The 23,409-nt window shown below is 35.4% G+C and overlaps 1 protein-coding gene across 1 annotated transcript in view; it reads right to left on the bottom strand.

Annotated features, from left to right (window-relative positions):
* The window catches only part of LOC149804857 (tRNA (guanosine(18)-2'-O)-methyltransferase TARBP1-like), a 92,680-nt gene extending 72,703 nt beyond the window's left edge, over positions 1-19,977 (bottom strand). Inside the window, exons 1-7 of the mRNA XM_089945356.1 lie at positions 19,861-19,977; positions 17,294-18,356; positions 12,596-12,665; positions 8,074-8,222; positions 6,152-6,204; positions 2,002-2,102; positions 1,432-1,567 (exon numbers count right to left, since the gene is read on the bottom strand). Coding sequence (XP_089801482.1) covers positions 1,432-1,567; positions 2,002-2,102; positions 6,152-6,204; positions 8,074-8,222; positions 12,596-12,665; positions 17,294-18,352 — 1,568 coding nt within the window. The 5' untranslated portion in view covers positions 18,353-18,356; positions 19,861-19,977. The remainder of the gene's footprint in view (positions 1-1,431; positions 1,568-2,001; positions 2,103-6,151; positions 6,205-8,073; positions 8,223-12,595; positions 12,666-17,293; positions 18,357-19,860) is intronic.
* Between the last annotated feature and the right edge of the window lie 3,432 nt (positions 19,978-23,409).

Below are 23,409 nucleotides of genomic sequence, written 5' to 3'. Positions count from 1 at the left end.
CAAAAGTAAATATTTGGCACATATTGAACAATAAATGTTATGCCATCCCTATTCATAAAATCAATAAATACATGCATCTATCACAATGTCTACTTTTCTTCTATCATTTTATGCATAAATCTTTGTTTTTCTTTTATTTTCATATATAAAAATATGTTTGTTTGAGGTATGTAAAGGGCATTATTTGTGCAGCAGTGGTTAGTCCAAACGTTGAAATTTTACATACATGTTTATTGTAAGGCTTGGGATTATGCGTGGTATTTCCCATGTTACCATATTTAGCACCATTGTAAGCAGGCATGCATAAATCATGTGCGTTTTATATGTGATCAGCTTAATGCAACCTGATCTCTGTGATTAGCTCATGATGAAGGATGCCACTCTATAGTTTGGTCTTTGATGTTAGTCAACATTTTCTTGGCAGTTTTCATTTCAAATATTTTCCAAGTATGTATCACATACCAATATATATGTAAGTAATTGAATCTTCCATTCAAAAAGAAGGGAATGATCACTCTGCAGAATGTATACATGGGTTAGGTACGTGTCCTATATATGATAGGCACAATACAACCTCAACTCTGTGATTCGTTCTATGAGAGCTGCCACTTTCTCTCTCTTGATAGGTTTGATGTTCTTAAGTTTTTCAGTGAAGTTTACGTTCCACATATTTTACCAAGTATACAGAACATGGCAATTTATTGTATATATATATTTATATCATGTGTATTATTTGTATAATACAGTTTTTATTGAAGTCGTTTAGTTAATGGCATTTTTAATTGTATGATCCTATGAATGGGTTGTCTATAACTAGAGTTAAGATCTTCTGGTTTACTCCCAGTCTGTGTTTACCAGGATTTATATTAAATCAATCTTTTTTAACATCTGTCCTGAGGTATCTAATATGGGAAACAATTAGCATTAACAATTAGGTCTCCTAAATAACAAGGATAAGAGAACCATCAATACTGAGTTCTGGGTCATAGTTACGTTTCATGTAATTGGCATACAGTTTTAGATTTGGAAAAATTGAACCTCTCCTTCTGACCAGTTTTAAACTTGCTGATACATCAGATTTTAAAACTAAACCGAAAAAGAAATGCACCTACAAGAGGTCATCATTGTTATTTCCGTCTACATAATGAACCTAAAACACAGCATAAAACTGACTCAAAATTTCAGTTACATTATGCATCTGATGTGGAAGTTACAGGACTTATTATATATATAGCCTTGGCAATGGAATAATGAAAATAGCTCCAGATATAAGGACAAAAATACTTGTATCAACAAATTTAAAATACTTTTTTATTAGAAAAAACAAACAAAATCAAACAAATACAATACCATTGTTTTGAAAAAGTAAATTTACCAAACTTTAACAACATGAAAATTTCCACTTTTACAATAATCTGTAAAGTCAGATACCTGAGATTGAGAAGTGCCTCTCTGCCCAGCAGTGGGGAACATGGGACTGCAGTCAGCCCCTTGCACACAAAAACAAGAGGGACAGGACTCCAGTTGGAGAGGCAGATATGATTTAACAGCTGACAGAAAAATTCCGCTGCAAGGTAAGAAAATCAAATTCACATATTTACATACACAAAGCATTGTATATTCTAAAATATTCTATGTAAATTATCCCTGAAAATAATACTGTATCTATAATAAAATGCAAACTGACTGATGCCAATATTTTTAAAATTATTTTTAAAGGATTCTAAAGACTAAGAAAATATTTCCAGGGTCCACTAGGGGGCACAAACAAACAGTGTCAGAAGACAGCTAAACAGAAATAAAACACAGAGGATCCAAAATAAGTCACTGTGATCTACATCTGCAATTGGTCAGTGCAAGCAAAAGTTTCTTAGATACAGAGCTAAATTTAAAATCTTTTTAATGACTCCAATGGGAAAAAATACAACACCAATAGAAGAAAAAAAATGCCAATGACTAACCCATGTTTTACAGGTAGGATGGAAAACAACATAAGCTTACCTCTCTTGTTATTCTCTGCTAGAGCCTCCCAGCAGGACTGAAAGAAATGCTCCAGGGCATCTGCCACCACTGGGCTGGCTCCAACTGAGGAATTCAACTCCCTGATTAAAAATTGATGCAGAATAATGGTAACTGTTCAAAGATTTATAGCTAACTAAGCATTTCATATAAACGTTGTTTCACTGATAAAAAAATTTGTGAATATAATTATGTAGATAGGTATTCTTTTACTTTTAGCATAATTCAGTACTTAAAAAACACTGCTGAATAAACAAGTGAAAGTAGGTTACAATGACAAATTCTTCATGTAAAACACACTTATGCAAATATGCATATTCACTGCATATTTTGCTCGAACAGATTAAGTCCTGGAGTTTGAAACCTGATATAATTTTTTCAGCAATTTCCAAAAATCCTGGAAAGTTAAGCATAGACCAATTAAATTGTATGGCACATCACAAGTAAATGTTTTGGTCAAACAGATGCACTGGAATAATGCAATGGCCTAAGTGACTGATAGAACAATAGTCTGACATTCAAAATGGATGCAATATTCGATGAATACAATGTATGGTCCACTTACAATAAAATAGATTTGTGTTTGAAACATTAAAGTTCTCATTGCCAACCAGAATAGTCTCCAAACAATTAAAAAGTCCAGATAAAATGTGAAAATTATTATAATGCAATGAAAATAAAATCAAGTCATCTATTATATAATAAATATAAACATGCAAACTGAATATATCTACTTCATGTGATTTTTTCTCAATTGTCCTAACAAGATTTTCATCAAAAAGTATAAATAATAATAATTTAAGAACTATTGAAAAACAAACTGAACAACTGCAAAATGACTTGAAAGTCTAAAAATAAAGGTCAACTTAATAACACAAATAAGCCTTCTAAATTTAAACTGTCTACCTCAAATTATTTTTGATTAATTATGCTATCAAGGGTTTTGTCAAACAAATTTATACAACTCAACAAAACTTTTAAAATGATGTAATGAACTCAAAATCTAATTAGGTCATTTACCTATAAATCAGCCAAATATTGTCTTCCCAAAGTGGTATTTACCTAATTGTGCTAAAAGTATTTAAAAGTATTTTGGATTTTGTCATACGGATTAAGTCAACTGTGTAAAAGAATGTACCAAACCAGACCTTTTTTAAGTAAATTATATTTTTCCAAAAATATTTACCCAACATAAACTTTAAATATTTCTTGCCTTATAGCATACTGACAAAAGCAACTCTTACATATCAACTCCCCTTGCTCCAGCAAGGTGGCCACCTGTATCCTGGATTTTTAAGTTGTAATTTTCAGCGAAACCTGTAACAGGATGCAGGACTGGGTGCGAGGAATTGATAATAATGTCATAGAGAAAATATTTCTTGAAATACATAATTTCCTTTTTAAAAATTCCTTTCTCTGTCAAATACATTACATGACCACATTAATATTTATAGATTAGGAAAAAGAAGGAAATGCTGGAGCATCCATCCTCTAACTGCATCACCTTGTGGCATAATTATTTCTCTACTGAAAGAATGAACTTCCCCTAATGTGTAGAAAGCACAACAGAAATTTATGGGATCTCATGTATGGCTAATGTCCTAATGCAATAGTTTTTCCAAGCGAATATAGCAATATCTGTAAGGTCATGCCTAGAGTTGAGGTTGTGCTGTCATGAATGGGGCATGATAATTGTCTGCAGCTACAAGTAGCCCAACAAGATTCAGTTCTCCATTGCCAGGCCATGTCACATAAATAGAAACTGGTGAAAGTAAAATCAGCATGCCAATTAACTGTCTCAAATATATCTCGAAATCACACAGTATGTTCAAAGGACAGGCTTATGGAAACCGCTCATATTTCATAATAAAAAATCTTTTGAAGTAGTATTTGATCCTGTGTGAGGCTGTGAGCTCAGAGAACACTGATCTAATAACCCCTTTAGCCAAGAGGTCCATGGTTGTGGGGTTATATCTTGTTGTTTTTTTGCCTTAACCAGTAGGAAGAACCTTTGACAGCTGCTGCATCTATTCTCCATGTGCCTCAGAAAGCATCTGAGAACATGTACTGGTAACTGCAGCTTTTCCTCTCTCGACAGGTTCATAAAAGAGAGAGTGTGAGTAGTTATTTGTTGACTATTGACAGTAACCAGTTTTCCTAAATGAAACCAGGTTATAGCTAAACTGAGCCATTGCAATATAACTGCATGAATCAGATGCACAGAGACCACAAGCAGCTCACTCATCCTACAAGCTGAAGAAAGTACTATCAGGTAGCATGGCTTGTATGATGACTGCCTCAGTGAGGTGGAAAACAAAGATTCATATTTGGGTTGGGCAGAGTCAAATCAAGACCAATGAGAGGTTCCATTTTGGGAACAATGTGAGCTAGTCAGAAAGATCCTTGTTGTGGCCAATATTGTCCTTTCAAAGATGTCGGAAATCATGAAATGGAATCCCTTGATTGAGATTGGAACTAAAGATGTCGGAAATCATGAAATGGAATCCCTTGATTGAGATTGGAACTAGCTTCTTGTCTTCAAAGAGGAAAAAAGGAATTTAGCCAGATGTGGAATGGAGGCTGATAGTGGCATGCCATTGGTAAACAGACATCAACTGGTGAAAACATGTCCATTCCACTAATATGTCTTCATAGTGGATGGCCTTCTAGATTTTGTAATCCTTTCCACAATTTAAGTGCTGAACTTCTTTTCATGTTGAGTTTCCTAGACAAGAGCCAGGCATGAAAGAGGAGTTTAGCAGCATGAGGATTGCTACAATTTTCATGGGCATTGCTAGGCCAAGCAGATCAGTTACCTGTCCCACTAAAGAGGGGCAATCAGAACTATTTTGCAAGCCCTGTCCCTAAGTTTTTGGATTAGTTTTCTTATTAGAACTGCTGGTGGGAAGGCATATGCACTTAACCTATCCCAGCTGAATGAAAGGGTACAATTACAGCCCATGTTTCAGAGTCAAGTAATAGAGACAAAGGTGTGCATTTTGTTGTTCAACCTCATCATAAACATCAGTTGGCCATAAATAATGCAAACTCAATGAAAAATGGACCGCAAGACCACTCTATTAAATAGACAGCCTTTCTCTTTAATGAGTCAACCAGGACATTAAGCCTGAGCAACATGTTTGAGACTTATATGCTGATATGGCATTAGGAAACAACAAAGATACACTCATACCATAATGCAAAGACCTGGGCTGATATGGCATTAGGCAACAACAAGGATACACTCATACCATAATGCAAAGATCTGGGCTGATATGGCATTAGGCACAACAACAGGGGTACACTCGTACCATAATGCAAAGATCTGGGCTGATATGGCATTAGGCACAACAACAGTAACAATAACAACAATACTCATAACATAATGCAAAGATCAGGGCTGATATGGCATTAGGCACAACAACAGGGGTACACTCGTACCATAATGCAAAGACCTGGGCTGATATGGCATTAGGCACAACAACAGTAACAATAACAACAACACTCATACTGTAATGCAAAGATCTGGGCTGATATGGCATTAGGTACAACAACAGTAACAATAACAACAACACTCATACCATAATGCAAAGATCTGGCTGATATGGCATTAGGCACAACAACACTCATACCATAATGCAAAGATCAGGGCTGATATTGCATTAGAAACAACAGGGGTACACTCATACCATAATGCAAAAATCTGGACTGATATGGCATTAGGCACAACAATAGGGGTACACTCATACCACAATACAAACTGCTGTCTGAAGGTGTACTTGCATACAGACATGATTTTATCCTCCATAAAAAAATTGAAAAAGATCTGAAGGGTCGTTTGGGGGGACCTCCCCTAACGGGGTCTTGAGGGACAGTGCAGTATATTTGCCATATTATTCACTATATCCTATTCATCTGTTTTACCAACACATAAAAACAATTCAACTGCAGTGTCATTGATTTTTATTTGCCAAGTTCCTGCATAGAGTTATCACATATTTTTAATATCTAAACGCAAAGCTTTGCTCTTAACTTGGTTACTTAATTATATCTACCTCCCAATTAACTTGTGTTTATCACTGGATTTTTTTTGCCTCACAAATAACTTAGCTTGTTACTGAATAATCCTTACCTCACAAATAACTTTGGCTCCTGCAGTGACAGCAGCATTGATCCATACAAAAACTGTAATGAAAAATACAATTATATGTTCCCAGATAAGTAGTGATAACTTTTGTCATTAACAACTTCAATCATTCATAACCAAAACAGAACAATATCATTATTGAATTCAATGTTTTCAACATTCTACCTCATTACAAGATACAATATTATTTACCTGGTAATCTAGGTCACATGCCCATAATACAATAATATATACAAAGACAATTTCAAATGAAGCCCATATATATAATATATATATACAGGTTAGAGAATTTTTCATTCGTACTCTGCGGAGATTCAAACCCAGGTCCGTGGGTAAACAGCACCTATCGCCATGCCTGCAAACACAAAGCCCGTATCCCTCACGACTAAGCGCACATCACCAAAACATGTCATTACTCAATCGGTGTTATATGCACTCGTGTGTACCAGACACACTCACACACTTGCTACACACGAGTGCATATAAGACCGAGTCCCTAAGACTGGAAGCCGATGACTGTGGGGTATAGGATAGTTTTAAGATTTGCTTAGATGTAGAAGATAGATGGGTATCTGTTCATTCTTAGGTACATAGCTGTGTAATAGTAAATAAAGAAATAAGAATATACTTGTGAGTTCCCAATACCTTGAAGAATAGCATAAGCAATAAATAATGAGTCCTTGACAAATTTTACCATAGCATTTGAATAATTACATAACAAAATGAATCTATCAAATTGCAATCCATAACTCAACCCAAGAGACCACAGGTACAGACATGTGATTAAAAAAATTCACATACAGAGTGATGTTAACATCAGTTTTAGTGTTTTATATCAATTAAATCCTGTGTACTACCCAAATTACCTCCCTTTGTTAGAGCCATTCTTTTCTTTTTTTTTACAAAAATCAAACTATCCAGCTTTTTAAGTGGGAAACTCATTCTTTTGTGGAATCTTTTTTATCAACTGTTGATTTTAGTTGGCTTGCAAACTAAAATGAATTCCTCAATATCTTCAAACCAGTAATTGTAAAACAACTATGCTTTTGTAAGAGGTTTCGAGGAGAAATGTTTTTGGCAATGGATAATATGACAGAAAAATTTAGAGTAGGTTACATAAAACTTTTACAAGTTAAGAAACCTGCCTATGGGTGGTGAATATTAAATACTGTAATTAGAAGAACAAAGGTTGCTGACTTGGTAAAAATAATTAAAGAAATTCAAACATACAATTTGGAAAACTGCTGTGTATGGGTAACCTGTACGCAGTAGTAGGCTTGACCCTAACACCATTTCATACCATTGCTGTTGCTGCACAGATACTTCCTGACGTCAAAAGGTAAATTTTACCAAGCTGGATGCTGATAGTGGGCACACACAAGGAAATTTTTTCAAAAACAATCAACTGAATATAATTGTTAGAGTTTACTTTCGGATTAGATCATGCTTGGGATGAAAGCATGCTTTTTGGTCTTACCATGAAATTCCAGTAATCTGGAAAAACATCAACACTACAGTCAATGGGTATTGAATTAACTGTTTGTCCCTTACAGTCAATGGGTATTGAATTAACTGTTTGTCCCTTACAGTCAATGGGTATTGAATTAACTGTTTGTCCCTTACAGTCAATGGGTATTGAATTAACTGTCTGTCCCTTACAGTCAGGGTATTGAATTAACTGTCTGTCCCTTACAGTCAGGGTATTGAATTAACTGTTTGTTCCTTACAGTCAGGGCATTTAATTAACTGTCTGTCCCTTACAGTCAGGGTATTGAATTAACTGTTTGTCCCTTATGAGAAGCTGATTGCACATAAATGGAATACTAGTGAATGGACAGAAAGGTGTTATAATGAATCTACATCCCCATCCATATTTTGGCACAGGCATAAACAAAAGCAGGAACTACCTGATCTTGCCCCTGTGTCAGCATGGGACACTTCTGTAGATCCAGGGACAGGATTGTTTCTGCAGACCACCGTATGATCTGTACACTCTCATGAAAGAAACTGCGGGTAAAGATTACAGTCAACCATGAGGTGTGCAAGAGTTGAGGTTCTGTGAAAATATAATACAATCTTTTAAAATGAAAACATATTTTTGCAAGGCAATTAATAGTTCAGATTGCATGAAAATGTAGACACCTTTACATGATTAAAAACGAAAGGATAAATGAATATATAAACAAGGCAAAATATCAAGTTATAGCATGCTGAATATATAAACAAGGCAAAATATCAAGTTATAGCATGTTATCACTCAAAATTCATTTGGCATATAAGAGCATTATTAATTAGCTGACATCTGAAATGCTTGTTATGCAGTTCAAAACCCTAATTTCAGCAAATTTGCCTTTTGATTAATTATTTCTATGGTGACATACAATCTAAATGCATGCATAAACACAAGTGTATGTGGAAAATAAGCACTCAAACATTTCAGTTTTTTAAAACAAAACTGAATGCCCATATGTGCAATAGAAAATACATGCCCAGGGCATAAAATATCCTTCTCAAACAGCTGTTTGGACCCGAATTAGATGATCAGCTCAACTACTGACCTATTTTGCACTTGGTTCTGACCCAACTTTTCTCTTCTCACATTCAATATTTTTTCAAATCTTTCTTTATATGCTGTTGAATTTTCATCAATAATAATGCATATTGAAGTGTTGCAGTCAACAAATTAAGGTACATTCATGATTGACAAACACATTTCATAAATTAAAAGGTAAGGTTCTATTGCTCACCCAATCAGATTTCTTGGTTCATAACACTTATTAAAGACAGTTCTTGACCAACCTGTGCCTAATGGAATCTTATGGAGTACTTTTTAGAGTAATATCATGAAAGTTCCTTTGCTAGCAAAATCCAATGAAAATGTCACATTTTCTGACTCCAGTGCATTGCTAAAAATGAAAAAACTATCAATAACAATACCAATATATTGTGCAAATTAATAAATCCTGAAGTTGCATTGCTTGCCAATAACAAGAGTCCGTTGAAGGAAATTAAGCTCTAACATCCAAAAAGAATATCCTGGAATTCAAGGATATATCTTCTTTTTAACTGCTGAGTGCTGAACTACCTCAGATATTCCTGAGTAATACAATTTTCAAATTAGCCACTGTGGCAGCCATACTAAATGAATGATTGGCACCATTTTCATACTGGATAAACTTGCTACTATTAGAAGAATTCTGGTGAAAACCCCATGCTAATGTGACCATCAATTTAGAGGAATTAGTGACAATATTTTCAATATGTTCTTTATGGCAGTCACATTTTGTGTCTGCTGGGCACCATTTTCACTTAGAAAAAATTAAGTGTCATAACAAGACATGAAAATCAAATCTGGAGGAGTTGCATTAAGATTTTCAAGCTAGCTGCCAATAAGGCAAATATTTAAGGTCAAATTGGCACCATTTTCATTTAGACCAATTAGATGTCCCAAGAAGTCTTCTGGTACAAATATGTTAATATGTGTTTCTGTTCAGAAGGAAAGGAAATAAGATTTTTGAGATGGCTGCTGTGGTTGCACATATTGGATTGCAAATCAGCACCATTTTCATTTAGGACCTGACAGACATCATAAGAACTCTTCTACAGAAAATCTCATGCTGATATGACCATCCATTCAGGAGAAGAAGCAGTAACAAGATTTTCAATATGACCACTATGGAGGCCATACTGGATGTCCAAAGTGGAACCATTATCATTTAGGACCCACCAGACATCTCATGAAGTCATTTGGTGAAGACCTCATGTCTATATGACATTCCATTCAGGAGTAGCAATAACAAATTTTCAAGATGACTTCCATAATAGCCCCATGGATATCATGTTTATACATAAGACTGGAACCATTTTCATTTAGGACTAACCAGACATCATGTTTATACATAAGACTGGCACCATTTTCATTTAGGGCCAACTAGACATCATGTTTATAGATACGACTGGCACCATTTTCATTTAGGACCAACCAGACATCATGTTTATACATAAGACTGGCACCATTTTCGTTTAGGACCAACCAGACATCATGTTTATACATAAGACTGGCACCATTTTCATTTAGGACCAACCAGACATCATGTTTATACATAAGACTGGCACCATTTTCATTTAGGACCAACCAGACATCATGTTTATACATAAGACTTTCACCAGTTTCATTTAGGACCAACCAGACATTATATTTATGCATCAGACTGACACCATTTTCATTTAGGACCAACCAGACATCATGTTTATACATAAGAATGGCACCATTTTCATTTAGGACCAACCAGACATCATGTTTATACATAAGACTGGCACCATTTTCATTTGGGACCAACCAGACATCATAAGATGTATTTAAGTGGAAAATCCATATTGATATGACCATTAAGATTTTCAAGATGGCTACTGTGGTTGTCATAATGAATGTCTGAACAGCATCATTTACATTTAGTACCAACTAGATCTTGGGTTGAATGTGTGTAAGCTTCATGGCAGACAGCTTAGCAATAGTAGCAATAATAAAGTTGTGTTAGCAAACAAAGCACATAAGCTCTTCTGCTGCATGAGCAGCAGAACTAAAAATTGCCAATATCACAAATTGAGACCTAGATTTTCTGTATGAGCTTATCAAGTACTCCACTTATCGTATTTACCGTATATGTTGGGACACGATAAAATAATTGTTGTTTTTTTTCTGTCCGAGAACTTATCGTCAAACTTTCTGTCACCTAGGTCATATGTCCCAAAACTTAAGAAACGAAATAAATTTCTATTGAATTTGTGCCCCCCCCCCCATGTTGCAATAAAATAGATAAACAAAACGCTTATTTGATATTCAAAAGAAAGAAACCAACCTTACATTGTTATCATTTATTCCTTTTCTCTTTCATCATGAGCATTACAGAATAAAATACATCCACAAACTCTGTATATGTAGTGTAGGCTTCCCTACTGTCCAATGACACATGACACGTTGTTCTTTGACATGAAGATAGAGAAAAAAATCATGTTTGGTTGTGCTCAAAAGTTTGAATAGGTTATTCAACTGAAAACTGGATAAAACAAAATCACAAATGAGAGAAATAATCAACTGATATTTTGAAGACAACTGTCATTCACGCATAACATGGTGTTAGGTGCAAAATAACCAAGACTGAATTATATTCAGGTCAACTATATGACAGTATATTGCAAATAAAAATAATTATTTGACACATTCACATGAGTGCAGGTGACAATCTTTTTGCTAGCATGGGCTACAAATGTATCATTAAAGCAAGATATTGCTGTGTATACGATTTACCTGCAAACATCAATGCCTATTTGTATCAATTATAACTACAGATGCCAAGCAACCAGAAGCCCAGGTGGTGAATAAACACAACTGGCAGTGAGCAGCAAACTCATTCTTTGAACTTACCAACAGGACATCAAAAGGCAAAGGTTGTTTTTATTACAAAGCAAGTCAACCTTGGAAGCTGACTTTAGACACTCTGAAGCCATTTGCTCTGTTTTTAAAGGATATCAATACAAAGGTTATTTTATTGTAAAGCAAGCCAACCTCAGAAGCCGACTTTGAATTCTTTACAGTGTGCCAATATTTTTGGGGGGCACATACAAAGAAGGCCAAGATATGGAAGCTAACTTTGCTTTCTTTTCACTGGTATTCACAGGAATCGTGAAAATAAATTGAAACAATGAAACAATTTTTAAAGTGACACAATATAGTGCTCGTGCACAGACATCAATGAACCAGCATCACTCAGAAGATTTGGAGAAAATAAAATCATTTGATGAATTAGTGAAGGCAAAGAAGAGAAGTATATGATTTTGCTGACAATATGATCATCAACATGGATGAAATTCTAGTGTACTTGGATCTCACTCCTGGACGGACTGACAATAAGATTGGGGTCAAAAGTGTGAGAATTGGCATGACTGGTGCAGGTTTGAAAAATCTGATTTCAGTCCCAGTTTCTGCTTCAGGTGATGTGCTGCTTCTAACAATAATTTTTCATGGTATGAGAAAGCTATAAAAAAAATATTCATGCACTGCAAGAATGGATCATACATGTGGAGGAGAAGGGTTGTGTTAATGAGATGCTGCTGCAGTGGATTAAATTTTATCTCAAGTACACAGTTTTATATTTTTAAAATAAAATTTCAGTTGGAGTACATTTTCTGACATAATTTTCAAATGATTTAAAAGGTGTCCCACAACTTATGACTTAGAAAAAACAATGTGTCCCAGAACATACAGTGCACAAAAAAATTACTTTGAAAATTAATTTATGGTGTCCCAACAAACACGGTGTCCCAACATATACGGTAAATACAGTAACTGACTTCCTCGTGCATGTGTTACAAACATTAAACAGCACATTGCACCCTTACATTAATTAGATTACTTAATTTTTACCTCACCTGCTTGTGTAGCCATTGTAGCTTTGATAAGGCTGGACATCCGTGGTAGGAGAGGCTTGATTACATGTACCTAAAATACAAAAAAAAATCTAAATTGCTAGTTATCACCATGTTTGAAATACTAGCTCAATGAAAAGTCTAATTAAATATAAATTAGTGTTTTGACAGATGATACGGCTGGTTACAGCAAGAAAAATACTTTCTGCAAAACTATAACATATAAATTATAAAACAGCATTGTTCTGCATAATCAAATTTTACTCTCTCCCTCCTATAGCATGGGTTAATAAAAAAAAATATTTTTAATTGACACAGTGAATGTCAAATTTTTTAAATGCATACAGTAATAAATGCTCCTGGAAACTTTTTATTTCAAATGTCTGGCTTTTTTAAAGTTTACGATCACTAGGAATTGCTGGACATAATGTTTACAGCCAGACTAAGCAAGCAGTAGAATTAGTTCTGTACAGTCAATGGACTGATTAATGTAGTAACCAGTTTCAACCTTGCTAAGCAATGGTGCATGCCAAATTTTAATTGAATTTTTCTAGTCTTATGAAGTCACTAACCAAACTGAAAAAAATTTCCACCAAAAAAAAGATTCTAGTGAAAAATGTTTTTCTAATCCAGTGACGTGACATCATGTGATTTGTGATAATGTAAGAATTGCATTGTCATTATATGAAACACTAAAATACCATCTCCCTTTCCTGATTTGCAATAATTCATGATAGAACAAGATCTCAGCAGAAATGCATTTTGACTGAAACATAATGAACTTTAAAACTTTGCTTTAAAGGAGACTAGAAATCAAAATTTTCCTTCTACGCATGTAATTCTCTACAGATTTTAATTCGACTGCAATGTTTATAAATTAAATATCATAAGCGGGTAGTGATTTTATTGCATGGAAGATACCACGATTCCGTAAATTGCCGAGTTTTTCCGAGTTTTAATGAGACGACAGATCACGTGGTACCGTGACGCAATACTAGCCAGTCCTCGAATACAAACAAACATTGGCGAGCGAGGCAGACGGAAGGAGACCACATTTGGGTTGCACATTCAAAACTTGAATCTGCAGTCTGATATAATAGTTTATGTACTGTACTTGTCAGTGATAAAAGAAATTTTTTAGGCACAGGCCCCGGGCTGGTGACTTAAATAAACTCAAGCCCTGACTGAAATTCCACAAGCCCGGACAGTTCATACCTGTCAACTCTCAAGCCAGGAGAAAAACCTCCCGATTTTGGGGGCATTTCCTCATCTACATCCCGATCTCGTAATATCTCTAAATTTTTCGCAGCGAAGTCCCGATTATTACATTATGTCTGTCAGTTTTCATTTGTCAGAAGAAATAAACCCCAACCCCAACCATTTATAAATAGATATAACGTATGCAATCCACAGTCTAAACTGCCACACTGCAGACATCGTAGTGATATGCCTGAAAAATTGTTAAAGCTACGTTAAAAATTCAAATCACACGCACACATCTAAATCCGGTACTGGACAAAATAATTAATATCACACAACAGTTTTTTTCTTTTTTCTTCTTTAGTCAATAGAACGTGAAAATTAAACATTATTCAAATAAATTTCAGATGTTTTTAAACAACTACAACAGTACTATAGTATAAAAAATTAAAAGAATAAAATTGCCACCAATTAGCTTAAATGAATGATCACTGAAATTTTCTCCGCAAACAAAATCGCATCTCCATTTCCGCCAAAGAAAATCGGCCAGTTAACACCTGACATTCCTCTACCGTATACGTAAAGTTTAATTACCATGATTAAATTACAAGGAATAAAACAAAATATACCATGCAGTATATTGTTCAGCAAACAGTGTTACATGCATTAAGACTTAAACGTGAAGTCCATGGCATCGTAAGTAACAACAAAATAGGCATCGTTTATTTTGGCAATCAATTGCTGGTGCTTAAACATACACACACTGTCGAACATGGTTTCTTTGAAGTATGTCCGAAGGGCAGTCCTTTTCACAAGATCAATGCAAGGATAAGGAGTTACGTTCATTAGTCACACCGGCTTTATTGTTTGCGTACTTAAATCAAAACTTTTGCTATTTTGCAATTTAGCCAGATTGTGCCGTGTTAAGGCATGTATGTCAACATTTTGAAAATACATTTACTAATTTCACCAGCGCGATTAAAGTTTCCTCAGGCAAACAATTTTTGTTTCGACAAGCCTGACGGGCACCTCACTTTGAATACAGGATGGGCCGAAACTAAAACCAGAGGGGCCCAGGGTGTCGGGCTATCAGATTTATTTTTAGCACTGCTGGTGTAGATAAAAGATCTGTGAATTGATTGTTGCATTTTGTGGTCACTTATTCGGCCTTCTGCCTATTTTAGTAACTCGTACGTTTAACACTTTTATTATTCAACGTTATGTCTGGAACAGCGCCAACTTTTAGTCTAGGCCTAGTATTTGCGTATCTTTGAGCTGCCATTTTTCAGAATCCCTCTCATAACAGTCTTTTGAGAAATGTAACGAGCACAGAGTGCTGAATGGTGTTGCTTTGAAATCGACTCGTTTGTAATACTGTATCCATTCTTTCATTATGCCTTTATCTTTCGGAAAAGAAAAAAAAATGTTGTCCACAGGCTTTTCTTAATGTTCTATTACACCCGTAAGCAACGCAAAACGGTATTGTCTTTTACTCTGGCAACTCCCACTTGGGCTGCTGGAGTCGCTACTATGACATCACATCCCGAAAGTAACCGAATAGGCACGGAAATTTTGCATACGAGGTCACGGAAATGCAGCTTCTAGACGATAGGCCAATATTTTAATATTGGCATTACGGTCGCTGATGATACTTCAGAATAAGGTTTTCTGCTATAGTACTTTTATTATTATTCTATATTTCCATTGGTTTCTGGTCTTCTTTAAATCCTGAAAATAAAACAAGTTTTGATCTTTGTTTCAGTAAATATGAAGGTAAACCTATTATATTGATCCCAATTTCACACTGGTAAATATGAGGTTGAATGGATCAGACAACTCTGTTCATCTCATTTAAGGGCAATATATACCACTCCCTCGATAACTCGTGCCCTGATAACTCGCAAACCCACTTATAACACTGGGTCAGGTGTGGATCCCACTTTTTAATCTAGAAAATACCCACAAAATTGATCTCTGTTTATTGAACTTGAAGAAAATCGCGATAAAAATTGGTAATGGAAACTTTGGTGTATCGCTTACTTTATCGTTGAACACGGTAGATAGGACCTGGAAATTTTAATCAACATTATGAAATTTCAAATTTAAAAATAGGTCATACAATTGTTTTAATTTTCTTTCCAAATGACATTCATAGTACACCACAATTAACAATAAGAAGGAAATTTTGATCAACGAAAATGTCACTTATGCCGAGTTGAGGCAGTACTTTAATAAATACAAATTAAATACTTTTTTTATCAATTGAAATTTGTGCTCTAGTTCTATCTTTTAGTTCCTTTTAAGTGTAATCATCATAACTGCAATGTGTCCTCTTGTAATTAAATTTAACATGGGTCAATCTACCGTAACAGCTCTGTCCGCAAGCCTTTCTCTGAGAACCTAATTAAGTACCAACCATCTTTTGATAACTGACCTGCGGAAGTATCTGTTGTATTGTTGTACTGAATTAAAAGCTGGCCTCCTTTGTATTATCATGTTAATTATGTCTTTTGAATCAAATAAAGGAGGTGGAATAAAAACACGTTAAAAGGCACGAAAATCCTACAAACTTAAAACCTAGCGGGCCCCGGTCATATGTCAGGTGAACTCACTTTATTTAATCAATCAAAAGCTTATAAATGTTATTGTGTATCTAACATAAACTACCTTAAATTAACCTACTCTTTCATAACTGTGATCAAAGATAACAAGGCAGCCAAGCGAAATGAATATTTCGCAAAATAAAGAGCTTGATTTCACAGATATGGACCATTGTGGGCAAGAGAGTTTCAGAGAATTCTTTAACTGGCACTTAGAGATATTCTGAAGGATGATAAGAAGTTTCATTATTACTTCCAATGAAATCACGACATCAATATTCTACTAATTGAACAATACAAAAAAATTGAGTTTCGACGTAGATGATTGTCTCACGAAACAAATGTTGCTTGTTTTTGAAAGAAAAGGAATCTTGTTTGGTGGTGTTTCAACAGTTAGTCTAGTTCCCTGCTCAGTGGACTCCCGATTTGGCAGGATACTATTAAAGACCACTACAAGAACCAGACTAATCAAGAAAACAAAAAGCAGTGATATAATACACAGATTTTTCTCGCACACGTGATGGTTGTTGTAACTAGTTGAAACGATCTTTCACATGTTGGACATTTTGAAGAAAAAAAAATGTTATTTAAAAAGAATAATGAACAACATCATCAGAAAAAGCGTGTTATTAAAAATTATTATCGACATGATTGTAAATTGAGGATTCAGTCATTAAACAGCCCAGTTCCCTAACGTCGCTCCCCCCCCTTTTCTTGATGTCAAAGTGATTTTTTTTCTTCAATTTTTGGCAGTCCCTCGGTAACTTGATCCCTCGCTTATAGTGCGGTCTATGTTTGTGGACCCCATTGTGTAGGAGTTATCAAGGGAGAGGTGTATATTTAATAGGGGCTTTTCTAATAGAAGCTTTAACAAAAACTGTCAATCTTGCAGCTGAATTACCTGTTTTTCCTCCAAAGTCTCTAATAAAAGTATGAAGTTCTCCCATATTTTAAATAATTTGGTCTCATGTTCCTTTCTCCACCAGAACAGTGGACAATCTTGCCAATTTGGCATATCATTTATAGCAGCTCCACTTTGTTCACTTATGTCCACAATCCTTTTCAACAGATACATTGCCCTTTTACGATTTACCGGGTTTTTACTTGGTAAACCTAACTGCACAATTATCCAAAATTCCCCGATTGTTCGCAAATCAAGTCCATATGGAACTCCACCTACTGGAAAGAAATAATTTGCTAAGCCACACAGAACAAGAAAGTGCTTTGTGTTTGATATGGATGTATCCTGTGCAATGTTCTGAACCTGCTTCCAAATACTGGCAAGGTTTTCAGACAGAGTGTGTTCATCAAATTTCAGAAGTTTTACTATCACTGGAACTGCCAGATTTCCAACTAAATCTTGATCCATCACTTGGAGGGCTTCTGACAGTCTTGACAACAGCTGAGTTACTTGCCCTCTGAACTTCTCGCTGGTGGCCAGATCACCCATTGCACATGTTGTGAAAACATGAAGCAACAGTTCAAGAACTGAGTAAATATCCATCATTTCTAGATTGTGAACATTGTCATAAGTGGTTGGTTTTTCTAAGTTGAAAATTTCAACAGACTGAAGACAAATCTGTGTGAGATTAGTAATCAAGTCTTGGTCTAGAGAGATAATGCCAGATACAAGATTACATGTTTTACCAAGCAGTATCATAACCTCTTTTCTCCTATCAAATGATGGATAAATTCTTTTTAACAAAGGGAAACAAATAAAGTCAAGAATATTTTTCACCATCTCCTTGCAAGCTACAGAAATAGGTTTTTTTTCCTGTAACTGAAGACAGTGAAATAGCTTCTCCAGCAGCTGAATCTTTGGATATGACCTGGCAAGGTCACATATGTTGTCATGGTTACCAATCTCCTCTATTAATTTGGCTGCTATGCTCTCTATGCCAGATTTTACACTGTAACCTGTATGTGCACATAACTCTTCAAGCAGAATGTTTGATTCCATTTTTCTGAAATAATTAAAAAAAGAACAATGTTTCATTCATTTTTGTGAAATAATTACACAAAGAACCACATGCAATATCTACTTAAGTATCAATCTACATGAATGAACATGCTGCAAATAAGGTGTGTTATTACTTTCAACAGCTGAAGAAGGTTGAAGTTAATTCATTCCATGAGAGTTCTTGAAATGCAGATTGGGTGGTATAGGTGGATTTTTGTAAAGTGACCAACCAGTTTGGTGTTGCCTTTATCTGGATGGTCTCATTCAGTGACTTAGTCCTTCCCACCTGGCAACCAAAATTTTTTGATAAAATTAAAGCCTTAGTACTTAAATAATCACATAACATAATTAACAAATACATTAATTAACTGAAATATTCAGATTTCCTCAAATTTTCCAGGCACATCTATTCAAAATTTGAGGTTTATTTCAATAGAAACAAACTTTTACAGATACCAAGAAAGTTTAAAAGGTAACATTCGGGTTGAAGTGTAAATGTTGGCCAAGAAACTGCTTTGAATAATCTAATTATGTGGTAGATTAACTAAAGGTGTTGTCAGTAGGCAGCAATAAAAACAACTGACATAATTGGAAAAGATAAAATAAGTGAAATGGAATTTTTTCATGGCATGTATCAGATGCATCTTTGTTTCAATTCACAAATAACAATGGACTATTGAATTTTCAGAAGGGGCAGGAATTTTTCCAAGTAGAGATATAAATTTTCTGTTACCTCAGGATAATTTAAGTTTTCGAATCAATATAATGGATATAATCACTTGGTTTTTTTGTTCATTTGCTGGAGGGGCTGGGGTGTTTTTTTCTTAAAAACTCACAGCAAGAATATTTTCTTCAAACTATCTTTGGGACATTTATTTTAAAAAATATTTGCCCCATCCTCACCCCAAAAATTAAATTGTTCATCCGTAACGGTTGGAACTTCGACATATTTGCCTGTCCATATGAATCAGTGTTAAAAAGCATAAGCAAATATTGTCATATTACGGAATGTGTTTGATCGAGAACTTGGCCTTTATGATAATTGATATTGCGTTAAAAGTAGCGTCCAGACAGGGTAAGGGACGATAGTCATTAATCTAAAATAAGTCCTAAACCTGATCATTTTACTACGGTTAAAGACCGCGTTTTCCCTTCAGGTGAATGAAACATCCCTTCAATATATCTAGAGTAGATATAAAAACCGTCCTCTTGTTAACTTTTCGCGCAGTATAAAATTAAACTAGTTTCAATCTCGTGTTTTCCAATCACGTAACCCTCGACATTCCAACCTTATATTACGGCCCTATTTTCCTGTTCTGAATAATACACAAACGATATCGTGAGTTGTGTCCTATGGAATTTACATGGAGACCAAACGGATGGCTCTTGAAATACACGTATAGTGTCTCGAAATTAGATAACTTTCCCGAAAAATGGTACGCATAATTTGTAACCCTTATTTTCATGTCAAGTGATAGGAAAATAACAAAATACAAAATAAGCATTACATCTGCGTAAGTAAGACAAATTTCACGTCAAACTGTCAAGAGATTCGTCAACTAATATTGGAACGCATGTTTCGAGTAACAGAAGCGTGGATAAATTTTGTTGACAACTATTCTACCTTCAACATGAAAGATCTCCTCCTCTAAAATATTGCTCAACACATGTGTCCGATGGTTAGATTTCTTTTCGTGTGCGTTGCTTTATTGATATCGTATTAATGTAGTTTAAAATAGGAGAGAGACAGACAGACAGACAGACAGACAGAGACAGAGGGGCAGAGAGAGATTTGGATTTTTAAAATAGCTTTGACAATTTTAGTCATATAACTACGATATCTGCAGTGTGGCAGTTTATAATGATGTCTAGCACTGGGCTATCATGCCGCAGTCTTGTAGCATCATGTCCGATCCAGTTACATTATCCTGACACCAGGTTGACCAGTCTTAACACTAACCTCTTCATGCTGAGCGCCAAGCTAGTACCATTTTTTTTAAAAATCTTTGGTACCATTTTTATACGAACCGGCGACCTCCCGCATTTGAGGTGGACGCTCTATCCACTAGGCCACCGGACAAGTCCATAAAGATGACACCGAGGTACCTGAGAACAGTAGAGCAGATATGAATATAATACACTGTGACCGATAATAATGTTAAACAACATGTCAATAACGAAAACAGTTGAGACGTCTTTTAACTTCATGATAATTAAATGTTATGATAATTGCGATTGTGACGTAGCAGCAGAGAGGGTGAACAGACCATAGAATTCCGACAAAACAAATAAAACAAACAAATAAAATCATCTCGTAGAAAGGTCAAGATTTTACAAATAAACTTTTCCTTGAGATGTTTTATTTCTGTAATGACCGATTGTACCAATAAAACCTCAGTTCGAAATAGTATCTGAAAAAATAAAGTACTCTACGTGTTTATTTATTCTTGTTTATTTTTTTGACGACCAACGTTGGTAGGTACCCTCTCTGCTGCTCCCCTTCTGCTGATATTAATTAAATTATTATGTTATAATAAAATGATACATCCAGAATCTCATACTGCAAGAACAGCTCGAGAACGATTAGAAGCAATTAAAAAATTTCTTCCTGTCAAAGACTCATTTAGAAAAAATCAACAAGCGCAGCAATAAGCACAAGTTGAGTATGAAGAAGAAACTAAAAAACTATTTAAACCCGTCACTGCAGCTACTGAGAAAGTTACAACTGTCATCAAAGAAGATCTTCTTCCGGTATCAGAAAAAATAGCAAGAAGAACTAAACAGGCAAAGAAGATTTTACGAGACCTTCCAACTGACATAGTTGCAGCTCAACCTCCACCTGTTGGTGAGGAAATACTTGAAAGTATTGGAGAACTTCGTACTGATGTCGCCGATGTGAGAAAAAAACTTGCATCTAAATCCAAATCAGCAGGAGAAAGCTTAAAATTAATTGCAAGATTTAACGAAGGAGTTGTTGAGGAAATTAGAAAAACTGAAAGAGAGAAATTACCTAAGATGATATTAGATAATATATCTGATAAATCTAATTTTTTAAAACCCTTTTATGGAAAAACAAATGATGATAATTTCATTAAATGGATATATCGCGTATATTACAATAAAAACAAGCTAGAGGTTCAGAATTTAAAAGATTTAATGAAGAAGTAAATAGACTTAGAGGGAGACGGGAACAACTAGGACAAGGAGAGTCCTCCCAGTATCAGCTTCCTCCACCTCTGCAACAAATAGAACAACAGCAATCTTCTTCGCCGCAGCAAAGGTTGAAGTCGGAAATTAAAAGGACTAAAGAGTCACTTAAATCACCCCAGCGGAAACTTCCTTCACCTTTACGTAAAATTTCTGCACCGGATATAACATTTGCACCGATAGATTCACCACATGGATTTCGAGAAGGTGACTCACCCCCGGTCACCACTGAAGTACTTACTCCGGTAATGCAACCACCAGTATTTAAAACACCTCAAGATGAACCTAAAACAGGATCTGGTTTATGTCCTGATAATATCATCAATGATGTGTCACGGTTAGAAGTTCTCATAGGAGGAAAACGTGCCGGAAATAATTCACCAGAAATAACCAATGAAGCAGCTGATATTTGTCGGCGACTATTTCAAGGTGGTATCATGGATATTGGCGTTTACCGAGAACTTATTGATGAGCTCGTTGATGATTAGTCACCGCGATTAGATAAATGGTAAATAAAATAAGATGATTGTGCATGATAATCATCGCAAACCCGCACAGGTCAGAGCGGTAAACTCACGATTACCAATCTATAGTGTTATTTACGGAAATGGACTTGGTGATGTTATTCAGGGATTATTTACAAGGATAGCTCCCAAAGTAGCACCTGTAGCAAAACAATTATCGATGAAGGCTATTGATATTGTTCGTGATAAAGCTCCTGGTGCAATTGTCAATGTTGCTGGTAAGGCGTTCTCGGCGATCAAAGAAAGACTAGCACGATTATTGCAACGAAAACAACAACCACCGGTGAAACTGGCAAGTACTGAGGTGATGCCCGCAGACGTAAGTAAAATAATAAATCAAGCTGCAAATCAAAAACTAGCGGCGATATCTGAAGAAGCAGAAAAAAATATAACAGCAAATTTAATAGCAGGAAGCGGTCTTCGTCGACGATGATCATCATTTGAAAAATGGTAACTATAATAAAAATGTTCAGGCGCGAATCAGACCCAGCATTTGATATGGAGGCACCTGTCCTTAAGTATGAATCTATACGTGATTATCAATTTTATTCCTATGACGCAAGACTACCAAATCAGCGAGGGAGAATCGAATTACGGGTTCATGATACAAGTAGATATTTCTTGCCCGCTGAGGCGTTTATTGAAGTAGAAGGTAGACTTGTAACGGATGTTGTAGCTAATACGGCATATGCTGCTAATTTGCGTGTTGGTTTTGTCAACAACGGGATCATGGCATTATTTAGTGGCGCCACATACATGATTGATGGAAAAAATATTGAATCAATTCAGAATGATGTCGATGTTGCTACAACAATAATTGGTCTAGCCAGATATTCTGACGACTTTACAAGATCGGCTGGTCCAACAATGATGTTTGCCAAGGATATTACTGACAACGCTGATCATGTTCAGTATACCAAAATACGAACACCACAAAATACTGCAGTTAATCCACAACCAGTTGATTTTGAGCACGCAGACAGACCAGGTGCTGATTTTGATATTATAGGAACCGTTAATGCGACTTACAACCTAGGATTTGCAACACGCCGAGCGGCGCTGTTAGGAAATGATAGAAATTTTTCGTGTGCAATTCCATTATCTCACATCTTTGGATTTTGCAGAAATGTTAGAAAGGTCATCTTTGGAGCTAAACACACAATTGTGCTCGTAAGAAAAGGTGATGATAATGATGCAATCTGGCGAGGTGATGGTGTTGCTGTTGGTAAAGTAAATATATCAAAACTTTCATTGTGGATGCCAGTAATAACTCCATCTATTACTGAGGAACAAAAATTACTATCTTTCATGGATCAAGGTGGTAAG

Source organism: Sinohyriopsis cumingii, chromosome 2 (assembly GCF_028554795.1).
Source record: "Sinohyriopsis cumingii isolate HCF-2022 chromosome 2, ASM2855479v2, whole genome shotgun sequence".
In the NCBI taxonomy this organism is placed as follows: domain Eukaryota; kingdom Metazoa; phylum Mollusca; class Bivalvia; order Unionida; family Unionidae; genus Sinohyriopsis; species Sinohyriopsis cumingii.
Note: the sequence above shows the minus strand (reverse complement) of the source record. Positions and strands in the feature narration are given on the sequence as shown.